Source organism: Typopeltis vanoorti, chromosome 12 (genome assembly GCF_054136105.1).
Source record: "Typopeltis vanoorti isolate ZY-2024b chromosome 12, IOZ_Tvanoo_1.0, whole genome shotgun sequence".
Lineage (NCBI taxonomy): Eukaryota > Metazoa > Arthropoda > Arachnida > Uropygi > Thelyphonidae > Typopeltis > Typopeltis vanoorti.
The window spans coordinates 42,731,842-42,748,754 of NC_143560.1; the positions used below are offsets into that span (position 1 = coordinate 42,731,842).

The following is a 16,913-nucleotide window of genomic DNA, read 5'->3' on the forward strand; positions in this document are numbered from 1 at the left end:
CAGGATGGAAGGACACTTGTAGGCCAACAGATCTAAGTAGTTTGGCTAAACCTTTTGAGATGCCTTTAACATAAGGAATGGTGACATGAGACCACCTCTGTATCACTATTTCGATGAGTTCAAGCAAACTTTGTTTGCACATCTTTAATTTATAGTATATATATCCTACATTAGTCTCTATCTCTAATGCAGAGTATTTTAGTAATAAGGTGTTACACCTTTTGACTGCTACTTGTATATGGAAATATGACTTCCACATTACTTCAACCTTGGTATAACTTCTGGGTCTGGCTTCCACTGATGAGACCTCAATAAAGGTCAAAACTGGTCTGGGTAGTGGCCCTTGGATTGCATTATGGGATATTAAGGTAATTGATGTGAAGTCATTAGCTTCTATATACCAGAAGCCCCATCATGAAGTGAAATCACGGGCAAACTTGGTTTGCTTACATGTGGATAAAGGATGAAACCAAAAATATAATTTCTTGGCATTTTAAATTTATAGGCTGACAATATCTGCCAGAAAATCTTGCTTGAAATTAAGTGTGTCATCTAAAGGAACATTTGAGAATGAAGACAATATCTAAGTGAAGAGGAGATCACCTGGGCAAAGACAAAGCTTTGATATCTTTTCTTTAAAGAGAGAAATATTTTGGATAAAGGAAGAGGTGTTTTATAGTGTCTATTAAGATCATGTCTTTTATTATGTGAGAAAGTGTTTTCACAAACAACAGTGCAGAATGTGGGGAAAAAAAAAAAAAAAAATCCGGTTTTTAGACTTGAAAAAGAAAAAAAAATATAAATTCAGATTTTTTGAAAAAAATGTAATAATTTTTTTCAAAAATTACAACTTTACAGTAGTAATTCTCACGAGCCATTCCTAATCCTGTTTAACATGTATTCGTTAGGGTATATACAAACTATTCTTCTGCTTGTATTTTGATCATGATGAATTCTGATATTTGGAGACATTCCAATTAAAGTATATAGTAAGTAAATAATAAAATCAAGTGACAATGTCAAACATGCAATATTATAACAATTATATCTTAATATAATTTACTAAACCTATTTTTATGATGCAAATATGAAACATAGTATATACATGATGTATTTACAAGCTCAACATTAGTACAAGTGCTAAGTATGTTATCCTTAAGGCACCTAACTAAAAATACAGTCCTTTATTTAATCAAATTAATAATGTGCAATTAAAGAAATCGATCAGAGTTGCTACATGTAGTATAGAGAATACAAGTATATTCAAGTTCCATTTTGAAGTTTACTTCCCTATCCAAGTATCCATTTTTTTTTATGACTCAAACGAATGAAAGCTTGTAAACCTATAGTACACTCATACTATGGGTATGTTAAGGATTTTATTAAATTTCTTTTATTTTTACATAATCCAGAAAACCCAACCCAACCATGGAACTTTTTCAAGCCTCCAATAAACTGGGCAGTGGTCTTACACTAAGTAATGAAATTCATCTCCCACTTAAAGACAATCTCAAACATCCAAGCCCATGGAGCTATTTCACAGACTGCAGCCAAGTTGGCTAGAGACCATGAGTTAATCAACTCTTGATCTCTGTTATATTATCATTTCTATGTGAAACAGAGAAACCAAAGAAATGGTTGGCTTTGACCTTTTTCCCCCCCAGATAATCACACTTATTTACTTACTTTCTACAACAACACTATCAGGTTTCTTGCTCTGTAATTGTGCTTAAAAAGTAAATGTTGCTGTTGCAAAATGTAACAGCAATTTTACAAGTAAATAAAACTTTCTACTTCAGGTGTGATCAATCTGTTAAAAATTAAGTTGTGCATTTACAAAAATATATTATAATTTATATCACTATAATTGGAAATGTATCTTGAGAAAACCTTTTATAATACTGAATATTTAAAATTTTCTGAAGATCCTTTTTTCTTTATTACTAAATATACTATTCAGATTTATTACTATATTCATAATTTACAATGGTTCCCATACATGAAAGATCGCACAACCTATAAGACTACAGTGCCATGTGTGGGCAAGTGATCAAGGAGAAACGTAGCCTGTAGATATGTTTCTTATCGAGTGGAACATTGTACTCAGTGGGACAAACAGTATGGGAAAGGTTGTTCCAAAGAATAGAAGTGGATGGAATGAAGGAAGCTGATGAGAAGTTAGTTTGGGGTGTTTGGAATTGAAAAACGTATAGGTGTTGGTCAGTGGCTGCTCTAGTTCTTACATGGTTAAAAGAAAGTGAAGGAATTGTGGAAGCCAATTCCGATGAGTAATGCCCATTAAAGTATCTATAGAAAAGGCACAGCAAAACAGAGCACTATGATAAAGTGACTGAAAGCATCATCTATTAAGCAGATTGCCCTCTTCTGGATATTGTCATTCTTAGGGAGGTGTTGGGTGTTTCACCCCGAATGTGGAAAGAACACTCCAAAGTTGGTCAGATCTGAGACTTATGAAATGTTAGAAGTTGAGAGGAAAAGTAGTGTTTAGAACGGAAAAGAACAAGCTTTTTTTCAAGCTATATAAAAAATGTTTGTGACAGTCGACCCAAGAAGAGAAAACTGATCTTGAAAGGAAATTAGGCCATTATCAAAAGTAAGAGGGGGGGAGATGAAGTAGGATTTTTCTTGTCAGTAATAAGGCAGGTTTGAGTTTTTTGTGCATTGAAATTTACTAAGTTGTCTTCACCCTATTTGAGGATGTTGAGGAGGTCAGTGTTTAAGTCGCCAGTTATGGAAGACCTTGAGGCATCTAACACTAGAGTACTGCAGGGTTTATCGAATGAGGAAGAGGAATGTAGAGTATTGACTTCAGCAAAGCTGTGAATAGGATATGAAGGCAGAGAAAGGAGGTCACTGATGTAAAGGAGGAGGAAGAGCATGGGTGAGAGAACAAAACCCTGGGACACTCAAGCATTGATGGAAAAGCATGGTACTGATGTACAATGCTTCTAATGGCTTCTGCTATTAGAAGCATTAGAACACAATGAACAACCAATGAGGAAGCTGGCAATCCAATCACAGAGTATAGAAGGGATGCTATAAGATGGTAGCTTGTTCAGGAGGCCTTGGTGCCAGACAACCAAATACATTTGATAGTCTATCGATAGCAATAAGTTATTACAATGAACAGTGAGTTTTCAGACTTGGCTTCAAGTCTATAATGACAAATTTATAACTAGTACAGGTGAATAATTTTGATACATTACAGAATACTTACCAGACAGTATCTCCCTGCGATGTCCAGGCCTAACATCATCCGTGGAGCTACACTCACTACAATCCCTTACATAACCATTTTCATCACTAGCGATTTTAATCTTTTTAACATCAGCATCCGAAGCTTTGCAATGAAGAACAGGATCTCTCACTGTGCACTGACTTTTCAATAAAGCAGATGCACACGTTATCACAGATGGTCGATGTTGTTGATGCGTCTGAATGCTGCTTTGTTTTACAGTAACTGGAGAATGGTCAAGCTCTTGTTCACATTTCTTGCTCATATCCAAAGGTTGATCATAGTCATCAGTATAATTTGAAGAAATGTATCCAAGATGATGTTCAACAGGAGAAGCTTGCCCAGCATAGTATATGTCCCTGTATGATGCTGTTCTGTTATTAGTAGTGACATCCACATGGCATACAGGTGGGGTAACACTTATCAGCATGGTATCATCAGTAACATGCTGATAAGTGTATGGGAAAATAAATGTTGGAGGGCTGCTTGGTTTCCCACTATCAGGTGTGTGGGGTGAAAGTGAGGAATCTCTTCCATCTGTATCTCTATCTGCTTCATTATCACTGGCACTGAAAAAGAGAATTATTTTGGTAAATAAAAATAAGTACCTTTTTAAATCATGACAACTAATCAGGAGTTTCCTAACCATTCTTCCTTCATGACTAAATTTTTCAGGAAATGACAACATATACTAAAATATTAATTAAAAAACTTTAATCAATACCTTCCTATATTTCGGCAATGTTACACTGCCATTTTCTGGGAACATAAAACTATGATATGTGCACGCAGGCATTAACAATGAACAAATGAGGCTGATGAAGGCAACTGAAGTTGGTCCTCAAGTCCTAAAGGTGCCCCAGCAGGTTAAATTGGGTTGTATTGGCTGTTGGGCTGATGTTCTTAGGATGCAAGCTTCCCAAATTTAGGACAGTCTCATGCACCCAACTTTGTTGAGGTTTGGGAAGCTTTTTTAGAGCTGAGGCTGATTCCAGGAATAATCTTTCATACTGATATTTGCTGCAGTGTAGTAAAGTGGCTTTCTTCCAGCATATTCTGTGGTGGGTATCTAGAGCATGGTCAGCAAGTCCTGAGTGGCTGTAGTGGTGAAACCAGATGTAGTCTTTGTGTCTGGATATCCTGATATTAGCTAATATCAGGATATCTGAATCATTACACTCAGCTATCTCTCTATCAATAGTTGTAATCCAGAAAATGACTGTCTTGATGGCCCTGGAAAGGAATATTTTTGTTTTCATACTGTTCAAAATTTATATATCTTGAACAGTATGGAATGACCTAAAACAAGGATGAATGCATAAAGCAGTTTTACATTCTGGACACCTCCTATTTGATTTTTTTTAAGCAGACATGATATTTGCATGCAGTGTTTATTTATATATATATATATATATATATATATATATATATATATATATATATATATTTTTTTTTTTTGTGTGCGTGAGTGGTAAAGTTTTTGAGAAATAGTTAGAGTTAGCAGCATTCAACTACAGAAGTCTGGAAGGAATGCCTGTTTTCCTGCTTGCTGACGAAGGACCATAAATTGTAGCAATGCTTTGGCAATATCTACACTATAATCCAGATGTGTTAAAATAAACATATCTTTTCTTGTACAGGAGGAAACTGTTCCAAATAATAAAATCCAATATATCTCCAAACACTTAATTTTTAGAATATTTTTTACACTGTTTCCTCATTACAGAGTAAACTGATAGCTACTGATTGTACCTTTGGCCTCCTCCCATAGTGTCGGTATATGCATACACAGCAATGGGTTTATCTTTCTTGAAACAATGCTTCTCCATGAATTCCACTGATGGATTGTACAGCACAAAACATCTTTTATGTCTTTCCAATGTAGTGTGAAGACTTTCCCTTGTTGCTAAGCTCGGATTTCAACCTCAGACAGTTTTCCTGACACTAGATCTAGAGGATGTCTTTGCTTTTTTGCATTTAGGTATAAATAACAATCTATACGATGCTGTAAATGCAAATCAGCAAATTCAGGACACACACACATAGTAGTTATCCATTGTAACTCAGTAATGTTTCCCCAGCAAGGGATCTAGTAATTCCATTGCTACAGCCTCTACAATGGAAGATCCAAATATTTATCATGTTTGTGTAAGTCTCTTTTCCCATATAAGGTTTGAAATCCCAAAGTTATCCACTCCATGCTTTGCAAAGCATAAATTTACCCCATACTTTGCTCTCTTTTGAGAAATATACTGCTTACATTTCAATCTGCCTTTGAATGGCATAAGGCTTTCGTTGATATTCAAGTCTCTCTCTCTCTCTCTCTCTCTCTCACTCACAGGAATATAGTGATCTAATTTCTGATGAATTTTCATCAGAAAAATCATAAATTTTGTTGAGGACTGGGCAAGGATGCATTGCCTGATCCTCATTATTCTGAAAATGCAAATACACTAATACCTCTCTATACGGTCCCTCTTTAAATGGCTTTTTGCTATAACAGCTTTGTGTAATTATGGCTAAGTTTCGATTTATGGCCTACAATTTTTCAACATACGGCCAAAAAGTCAGGAAATCCCCCCCCCCCTACATCTTTTGTCATGTGTTCTAGGGCGGTAACACTGCTCTGTGCAGGAATGCTACTTGTGTTGTCTTGTAGTCGCGCAATCTTCGCATGGCACATAATTCGTCCCCGCCTTCTGTAAAGGTGCTTAGTGATCAGTTTAGTAAATTAGGTAAATCCTCAGTATCAAAAGTAGAAGTGTTTGTTTCTTTTTGCATTCTGTTTCAACTATAAACATTGTTGATAAGTACATAATATGCATTTGTATGTAAATACATATTAAAGCGTTCAATAAATATGTATGGATTCGTGTTGCTATAAAGTGTGTACATTATAATTGTTATTAATTTTTGTTTTTTAAATAAAATCCAGTATGTATTTGGGGAAAACATGAGCCTGAAACGTTCTTTAAATTTGGAGAGTGATGGAGTTAAAAAAAAAAAGAAGCCGAAAATCTGTCTCACTAGAGACTAAACTAGATGTTTTGTTGTATTGAAGCTTCTGAAAAAATTGTGAAAATATATATGTAAGGCATTAGGGCTTGTGAAATCTACAGTTCAAACGATTCGCGCTAACAAAGAAAATAATTAATGCACATTCACCGTCAGCTGCACCTTTAAGTGTTTCAAAATTAACACGCCAAAGAAGTAGCAATATGGAAAGAATGGAAAAATTATTAAACATATAGATTGAAGACAATTAATGGAGGATACCAATGAGCCAAATGACTATCCAGGAAAAGGTGTAAAGTATTTTTGAAAATTTGAAAAGTAAAGATACTAGTGAAGGTCCGACCGATGAAACTTTTCTAGCAAGCTGCAGTTGGTTTGAAAAATTTAAAAATCACCATAATTTGCATAATATTAAAATGAAAGGTGAAGCAGCTAGTGCCGACGTCGATGAAGCTCTAGCCTATCCAAACATTTTAAAATCAATTATTGAAAGAGGTGGATACATTCCTCAACAAGTTTTTAATGTGGACGAAACAGCACTTTATTAGAAACGAATGCCTGAAAGCACACTTACATTTCAAAGAATGAAAGGACTGCATCTGTATATAAGGTGTCCAAAGAGCGATTAACTTTGCTCCTTGGTGCAAATGCGGCAGGGGATTTTAAGCTGAAACCGCTTTCGGTATATGCTTCTGAAAAGTCAAGAGCTTTAAAAGGATTGAACAAGAAACAATTGCCCGTCATTTGGAGGTTCAACAAAAAAAGCTTGGATGACCAAAATACTCTTCGAAGATGGTTCAAAAATTATTTTTGCCCTGACGTCAAAAAATACTTGCAGGAGAAAAATTTAAGTAATAAATTCTTGCTCCTATTGGATAATGCTCCACACTCCCTGTTAATTTTAAAAATGCATTCCAAGATTTGCTTATATTAAATTAACAGGTTATTTTTTGTTATTAATTTCCTGTTATTTTTAACAAATTTTGGCGAATAGGCCATCATATGTTGGGAAAATGCTGTAGTAATTTAGCCGACATAAGTGAGTCACTGCTCATAAAACATGTTCGGAGAATGATTAGGACGCGATCACACCAATCGCACTGTAATTCGTTCTTTTGTCGTGTGGCATAACTTTCTGCGGCAGTTTTATTACACACATTTTCCTAATTTTAGGGAGTTAATTATAAGTAAAACAGCAGAATTCAAAAGTTCAAAAAAAAAACTTAATAGTTATTTCAAAGCAGGATTACCTAAACCAAGCGCCTCAACATCAAACATTAACTTATCTAAAAGTGTGAAAATTGTGTTAAAAATTGTGTGTAAAACAATTTTTTTGTTATTACAGTACTAATATTGATAAAATTGCAGTATAATGTTATCAGATATTTTTATTTTAAAAAATTCGCGATTTAACGGACACCCCATAGCTCCTATTAGTCAATTAAATTGAGGGTTTATTGTACGTCCTAGCCAGTTGGGAGGTTAAGCCACAAACATTGATGGAGACACCACAGAAAAAAGGTTTCTGTGGTTTTAGCAGTTCTGTGGGTAGTTTTCAGTATTGAGACAACATTATGATGAAGCAATCCGACAAGTTTCATAAGTCATAAGACTTACATCATCAGGAGTACTGGTACAGAAAAGTTTTACACGTGTGTAAAACTTTTCTGTACTAAATACTGTGGTCTAAATACCAAAAACTACCTGCACAAGGAAAGCATTCATCTTCATCCCGTTGCTAACTATAAAGATTCTCCTACATACTGCGTAGAGCCAATTTTTAACACTTATTAAAAGCTCATGTTACTGTCTGTAACATATTACAAATATCTTGGAAATTCTTATGCCATGCGACAAACAATCTCGTCTTTTCATTCCTTTGGGAATGCTTGCAGTTTCTTACATGGCACTGCAGAACACCACCTCCTGAGCTTGTCATGCAACCACTACTCAGCATTTCACATATATATCCCTGAACTGAAACTACCATACATTTGGCAACATCATAGGGCAAGATAACATGATAAATCCTTCCAACTGGAAGCAAAGTGTGGTTGCTTTGGTTATGGAGAAAATTTCCTGAAACTATTACCAGATCTAATGCTCTCAGATATAGAGTTCCTTTTATCACTTAATATTTTAGGCAATTGTCTCTCTGTAGTTGCACAAATTCCATTTCCTACCAATATGTCCTCATAGCTGAATCTCAGTAATTACTTCCTCTGCACTGAGCTAATCTACTCATGAATGCCAGCCAATCTCCTTTTGCACCCCCTCCCAACTTACAGCAACAGCCAACTACATATCTTATCTCACACCAAATAGCTGTCCTCAATCCTACTTTCCTGCTGAACCTCTCCTCCCTCCATACTGTTCCTCTATCCCCTTCCTCTTGAAAACAGAATATCTTTTTTTTTTTTTTTTTTTTTTTTTTTTTTTTAACTTTGTTAACCAAACTTACACGAATGCCTATAATTTTTAGCCAAGTCAAGCTGGTCAATGCCAAAAGCTCCACACCATACATAAATTTAATAAAATCAAAATCTAATTATATAAAACAATTTAACAACAGATATTCTGAGTATTCAAAGAATTCTGTAAAAAAACGCAAAAATTTATTTTATGCAATTAGAAAATATTTTTCCACACTTTGGAAACAGGAAGTATTGTTTTTGAGATTTAGACAATGCAACAAGGATGGACAACATTCTGTAACTTTATTTTTGAATAAATGCTCATATCTGAAAATGCAAGGGGTGCAAAGTCCAACTCTACCTCCCCATGGTGCACCGGGGGGGATCCTAACCATTATTGGACCTGGACCCAAAATCACTAACAGAGCTCTGGCAAACACTTCAGAACCCTGGTCAGGAGAAGTGTATATGCGACCACAGCAAAGATGCCACTACAACAACAGAAACGGCCCAGAGTCCTGCACAGCCCACACTCACCTTTCTACAGCAGCAGAAAGGCACCGAGTGTGGCCAGGAGTGCTAAGAATCTCGCAGATGAAAACAGGCAGCCTCTTAAATCTATGAAAATGGCAATCGGTACCCTCGATACTTGAACTTTGGCAAGAGACTACAGAATAGATTTATTAATCAAAGAACTAACCAATATAAACTTGGATATTGGTTAGTTCTTTGGCAACTAAGTGAATGAAACAAAAAGATTGAAAGAACTGACAGCAAGATGGTACAATTGTTCACAGATACTCCTCGGAGCATCCTCAAACAATGGTAAACAAGGAGGAGTGGGCTTCATTGTTAAATATAAGCTCACCAAGTCGATCGTTTCTTGTAACATCATATCTGAAAGAATAGATTTTATTGTTATATTGTTCTCTATTCCAATTACTCGTAATTGGAATAGAGAACAATATAACAATAAAATTAATATCCTGCTATGCTCCAACATCTGTAGCTGATAATCAAGAAATAGAAAATTTTTACATGCATCTTGAACAGGCATTAAATTACAAGTCGACATACGCATTCGTTGGTGGTGGTGACTTTAATGCCAAAATAGGATGTGGAAAAGAAAATGAAAAGTTTATAGGACCACATGGCCTCGGAGAAATTTGCTGCAGCTGAACACTCTTCATCAAGAGCACTTTTTTTTTTTTTTTTTAACAAACGCCTAAGAAGAAGATGGACTTGGCAATCACCGAATGGAGACACAAAAAATGAAATTGACTACATTTTAACAGACTGGTACAACAGGCGAAACCTACTTCAACATAGATTCTAACCACAGACTCCTCAAAGCCATTATAAGAATAGACCACAAAAAAGAACCACATATCAGGGCAACATCAAACCATAAAAGCCAACTCAAACAAATAGACTACCACAAGTTCAGGAAGTACATAGAAGAGACCGAATGGAATATTAAAAACTGTTACATAAATGATGACTATATTGACTTTATTAATAAATTCAACGAGTGCAAGAAAAAAATCCGAAATTCCTGTGAAACAAAACAAAAGAGAATGACTCTCACCTCAAACTATAAAACTACTGAAAAAGAGAAAAGAACTCAAGAAAATTTTCTAGAATACAAAATTATCTGTAAGTTACTAAGGAAAATAATTCCAGAAGACTACAAAGCTTTCAGGATACAAAAACTAAAAGAAGCAGTGCAGGCAAAAACCAGCCTGAAAAAAAATAGAGAAAGACTTAAATTTTAAACAGTCAATTCCATCTGCTTTACAGGATCAAAATGGAGAAAAACATACTAATAGAATGTTTTTTATTAGAAAAAGGATAGAAGAAATTGTGCAGAATTTTTATAATGATCTCTATGCAACTAAGTGCCAAGTTTCAGAACCTATCATTCCAAAACCAAGCAATATACCAGATGTACTTCCAGAAGAAATAGAACATGCCCTTAAGAAAATGAGTAAAGGTAAAGCTTCACGACTTGATCATGTTAAGGCTGAAGAAATCCAACAAGGTGAACCAATTATTTTCAAAGCCTTGGCTGCCAGATTCACGTGGTACTTCAAAGAAAGAAAGATTCCAGAGGAATGGAAAACCTCAAAAACCATACTTCTATTCAATAAAGGGAACAAGGAAGACATAAAAAGCCATCATCCAATATGTCTACTCTCTCACATATATAAGATCATGAATAGAGTAATACTGAACAGAATCCAAAACACTCTCAAAAACCACTCCAGCAGAGAGCAGGCAGGATTCAGAAGAGGCTTCTCCACAATAGATCATATCCAGGTCATTTCACAACTAACAGAAAAATGCAGAGAATACTGAATCCCTCTATGTTTCCTCTTTATTGATTTTAAAAAAGCATTTGATACCATAGAACAGAATGCAATCATCAGTGCCTTACTGGAAATAAATGTGGACCCTACTTATATCCACATGATAAAAGAAATTAACAAAAATCAGACCACACAAATAACCCTATTTGATCAACCTATAAATATAGATATAAAGAGAGGGGGTCCGCCAAGGTGATGTGATCTTCCCAAATCTATTTACCAGCACTTTAGAATACATTCGTAAAAGAAATAGACTTAAACGAAGGTCTAAGCATAAATGGGGAAAAGCTACAAATCCTTATGTTTGCCGATGATCTAGTACTGATATCCCACAACTCAAAAGACCTAGAAGAAATGGGCGAAAAAGTATACACAAACAGCAGTAAGATATGCTTAGAAATGAATCTAGAAAAAACAAAATGGATCAAAAATATCTACACAAGTGACAGTCACCTATGCATTGATAACATTCCTATAGAACAAGTTGACTCCTACAATTACTTAGGACAAACAATAAAAATGAATAACGATTTATCTGAAGAATTAGCAAAAAGAAAAAAGAAAGCTGCATGGCTATCATTCAACAGACTAAAAGAAACACTTACTGATCCAAATCTTGACATCTCTGCGAAGGCAAAACTATTTAATAGTGATATTCTTCCATCACTCACATATGGATCAGAAACATGGAACATGACAAGAAATGAAGAAGAGACTCTCAGAATAACTCAGCATGCAATAGAACGCAGGATTTGTAACATGCAAAATGGAACATGTTAGAAACACGGAACTAAGAAAGAGATCAGACATAAAAGATGTGGTAACTGCAGTATATGAAAGCAAAATGAGACAGGCAGGTCACATAGCCAGACTCAAGGATAACAGGTGGACATATAGAATACTCAACTGGCAACCAAGAATAAAGAGAAAACCATGAAGACCACCTACAAGATGGAAAGATCCACTAGTGAAATCTATGGGTATAACATGGAAGAGAGAGGCTCAAAATCGAGATTGTTGGAGGCATCTTTGTGACCTGCACTCGTGGAGAAATCCTGAGTGAAACACAGGTCCATCAAGGTAATCTGAAAATGCTTTGATCTGGAATTATCCCTAGGAATCCTATGGTTAATATCAATACCAAGATATGTCTAAAGATTTATGTAATTTTATGAGCCAAATATAAGTTATAAATTCAGATCTGCTTTTCAGCTGAATGTGCAGTCTGACTGAAATAAGGTTGCTTTAAGAGGATGAATGGCAATCCATCTGTGTTAATAAATTTAGAGGTGTCAGTTCAGTTAGAATTTGAGAATCTTCAAGAAACCACCTTTCACATAAGAGAAATTCTATTCTACATATTTTACATAAATCTGGCAGATGAAAAAAGAAAGAAACAATCATTTTTTGAATTTCCTTAGAACTGTAGCTAAAAATTTAACAACACTGTTCAACAGTTGAAGTTTATTTTTGCAGAAGTGCTTCAGAAGGCTTATTTAAACTGCTACCCACTTCAAATACACACCACAGCAAATCCAACGTTCATTGCTGACAAGGAATGTATATATGCACATGTGAAATGCTCTGTGGATGTCCTCCATAACAAGTATATCTATCAGATTGGAATGATCATGCTACACATTATCCATAGTCCACCCAAAAAATCTAAAGTCACATTGATGTTTTGTGCAATCAGAGGGTTGGTTTGTGACTTTCATTAGGAGAGAAAAACATCTCCCTTATCAATAGATGGGGACATGTTTCTTCTGAATTTCTTTCTTGCATTATAAAGAAAAAAGAAAAAAAAAAACCATACTTACTACTGAGGTGAACTACTCTTCATTCTTAGTCTGATTGGTGGAGTATTAGGTAGTTCTCTACGATCTTTGCTCCTCTTTAGTTTTTGCTCCCTAGTAGGCAATTCTTTAGATGGCGATGATCGACAGTCTACATCTGATCCAATAACATGTTCCAATTCTTCTTCTAAAAGAAGAAAATTTTTTGAAAATGGTTTTTTAGATTAATTTAATAGATGATGTAGGCAAGATAATAAACAACTTTTATGATACATCTCAACCAATAATGTGTTCCAATTCTTCTAAAATAAGAGAAATTTTAGATTAAATTTAAGAGATGAAGTAGGCAAGAAAAACCTTTATGATAACTGCAAAATACTTCTCAAAATGTGCTCTAGAGCACATTTTGAGAAGATGAAACGGTGACTTAAGAAGATGGAACAGTGACTTAAGATTCCTAATCTTAAGTCACCGTTTCCTATTCTACTATCTGGTAGCTAATATCCTGCCTATCACAAAAACAGGAATTAAATATAGTAAATCTTTGATTTATGCTGGTGCTAAGTTCCTGAAGATATCAATGAATAATGAATCAGCATAAATGAAACACAAATTATATATAATGTATTCAATGAAATATGTTCAGGTGTACAAAAATTGAGATTCTCTCTCTAAAAACCAATTTTAATATTTCAAACAAACAAACAAACATTATTATATACATGTATTAAGAGTACATTTATTTTGTAATGGTACCTATATAGCACCTATACAGGGCTTATTCAGTAAAATACAGAATAATTGAGGTTTATTTGGTAAAGGTAAACCTCAATAACGTAGCACAGATACCATATAAATACTATAGAGTATGCAAGTTTGCAAACTGAGATTTAAAATAAATCTTGCTTTTAGTGCAGAGCTGCTACCAAACACAACATAGTAATTTCCAAGATCAAAACACAATGCTTACGATGCCATATGATAGGTATTCCAGTGCGTGTGCATAAAAGCTTCATACAATTTTTAACTTGACCTCATTCTCAGTTCAAAAAATGTGTACACAAATATCTTCAACATTGATTCTCGTAGACAGGCTTATACGTTGGTTATGCATTTCTAAATAACTTAGGGAATTGAAACAACGTAGATCCGAATATAAATTAAATTATACTTTAATAGATATTTCCGATATTTCGGCAATGTCACATTGCCATTTTCTAAAGGAACTTACAAAAAGGCAGGTGCACACAGGCAATAACAATACAGTAACTGAGAATGAAGATATGAAGCTATCGTTCTCCTAGAAGTCCTGATGGTGCCCTCTGGCAGGCTAAGTAGGCATTCTTGGCCGTTGGGCTGAAGGTCTGCTGATGTATGCCTCCCAAATTTGGGGCAGTCGCATACAACCAAATTTGTTGAGGTTTGGAGAGTTTCTTATGCCAGAGGCTGATTCCATAAATAATCTTTCGAATTTATATTTGCTCCGGTGTATTATTGTTGCTTTTTTCCACCGTATTCTGTGGCGAGTATCCAGAGCATGGTCTGCAAGACCAGAATGGCTATACTTGTAAAACCGGATGTAGTCCTTGTGTTCAGAAATTCTGATATTCGCTGTCCTGCCTGTTTGGCCAAAGTAAGACAGTTTACAACTGCAAGTGACCTGGTATACACCAGGTAGGTCTAGGGGAAGTGGTTGGTCTTTGGTAGAGCGGATAAGGGATGCCAATTTTCTGTAAGGCCTGTAACAGGAGGTGAGGTCATGTTTTTTTAGAATTTTGGTGATTTTTTCTGAGGTGCCTCGGATGTAGGGAATGGTGATGGATTTAGAGTAATCTTTTTTGTGGAGGGGGAGGGGGAGGGGGGTGTGGTTTGTAGGTTTTAATATTTTTTGGATTTTTTTTGGGGGGGGGGGGGTAGCCATTGGCTGAGAAAGTGTTGAGGATGTGATTTAGTTCAGTGTTAAGGGCTATGTCGTTAGAACAGATTTGTTTAGCCCTGTTGTACAGTGTTTTTACCACTCCATATTGTTGTGAGGGGGGGGGGGATTGTTGGTGGATGTATCTGCCTATATAGGCATATACATCCACCAACAATCCCCCCCCCTCACAACAATATGGAGTGGTAAAAACACTGTACAACAGGGCTAAATAAATCTGTTCTAATGACATAGCCCTTAACACTGAACTAAATCACATCCTCAACACTTTCTCAGCCAATGGCTACCCCCCCCCAAAAAAAATCCAAAAAATATTAAAACCTACAAACCACACCCCCCCTCCCCCTCCCCCTCCACAAAAAAGATTACTCTAAATCCATCACCATTCCCTACATCCGAGGCACCTCAGAAAAAATCACCAAAATTCTAAAAAAACATGACCTCACCTCCTGTTACAGGCCTTACAGAAAATTGGCATCCCTTATCTGCTCTACCAAAGACCAACCACTTCCCCTAGACCTACCTGGTGTATACCAGGTCCCTTGCAGTTGTAAACTGTCTTACTTTGGCCAAACAGGCAGGACAGCGAATATCAGAATTTCTGAACACAAGGACTACATCCGGTTTTACAAGTATAGCCATTCTGGTCTTGCAGACCATGCTCTGGATACTCGCCACAGAATACGGTGGAAAAAAGCAACAATAATACACCGGAGCAAATATAAATTCGAAAGATTATTTATGGAATCAGCCTCTGGCATAAGAAACTCTCCAAACCTCAACAAATTTGGTTATATGCGACTGCCCCAAATTTGGGAGGCATACATCAGCAGACCTTCAGCCCAACGGCCAAGAATGCCTACTTAGCCTGCCAAAGGGCACCATCAGGACTTCTAGGAGAACGACAGCTTCATATCTTCATTCTCAGTTACTGTATTGTTATTGCCTGTGTGCACCTGCCTTTTTGCAAGTTCCTTTAGAAAATGGCAATGTGACATTGCCGAAATATCGGAAATATCTATTAAAGTATAATTTAATTTATATTCGGATCTACGTTGTTTCAATTCCCTAAGTTATTTAGAAAAAAAAAAAAAAAAAAAATCTTCAACATTGTTTTGAGTTGTCAGGGTGTTTTTTAAAAAAATACACAATTATATAACAGGAAACCACAAGTAATAACTAACTGCACTTCCTTTCTTGATTGCAGATAATCTAGTGAGAAATAAAGCTACATGTCCTGATGAAAGCCCACATGGCTAATTCCCACACAAATTTCAGTTGGTGCAAATGTACTAGCAAGTGTACTCCTTAGTCTCTGCTCAGTTTCACCAATTAAAATTGTATGCAAACACTTCATCGCAGGCTCCATATTAGGAAACACATGACTACTCGTATATGAAGGAAGAGTAGTTAGTCACAGTTCATTACTATTTATTTCCAATAAATAACTGCTCAAAAATTATTTCTTCATGAATTTTCTGGGTAAAGACACCTGGAATATATGTGAATGAATGCTTGATCTGACCAGCAGCCATGAAAAGAATTTTCCATAATTTTTCAGGGAATTTTTCATAACTTTCCACAATTTACTAGAAAATTTAATGATAAAGGGATAACTGAGTTGTATTCATTGAAACAGTTATGCATTACACAAAGTTAAACATTTAATTTAGTAAGGTTTGTATATGTATTGTGAATCATTTTTAGTGTAGCATATTAGAGTGGAAAATGAGTAGGGCTAATTAAGATGGAATGGTCACTTAAACAGAATGGGAGAGAAAGGGTTAGCAAAAAACAGTATTTGAGGCCAAGATGGCAGGAAAAACCAAAAAGACCAGAGCGAGATGGACTAATTCAATCAAAACCACCTTAGAAGACTAAAAGGTCAGATACAACAAAATTGGAGTGCTGACAAATAATAGACTAATTTGAAGCAAAACTGTTCATAGGAGATTAATAATAATATAAACTTAATTATGTAGTGCTGTCATTGTTGCCACACAGTCCTTGAGGGTACATATTAAGAAACTGATGACAGAGAATGGAATCTTTTTGTATGCAGTCACAAGACAGCAAGATAAATAACAATAGGATCAAGATCAAAAGATGTGTAGGTATGAAGAAAGA

The 16,913-nt window shown here is 35.5% G+C and overlaps 1 protein-coding gene across 3 annotated transcripts in view; it reads right to left on the reverse strand.

Annotated features, from left to right (window-relative positions):
• The window catches only part of LOC150100735 (transcription cofactor vestigial-like protein 4), a 135,088-nt gene that overhangs the window by 29,845 nt on the left and 88,330 nt on the right, over positions 1-16,913 (reverse strand). For all 3 annotated transcript variants that reach the window (XM_090401509.1, XM_090401510.1, XM_090401508.1), the window contains 2 exons: positions 12,875-13,037; positions 3,239-3,825 (listed from right to left, as the gene is read on the reverse strand). In XM_090401509.1, coding sequence (XP_090257635.1) covers positions 3,239-3,825; positions 12,875-13,037 — 750 coding nt within the window. The remainder of the gene's footprint in view (positions 1-3,238; positions 3,826-12,874; positions 13,038-16,913) is intronic.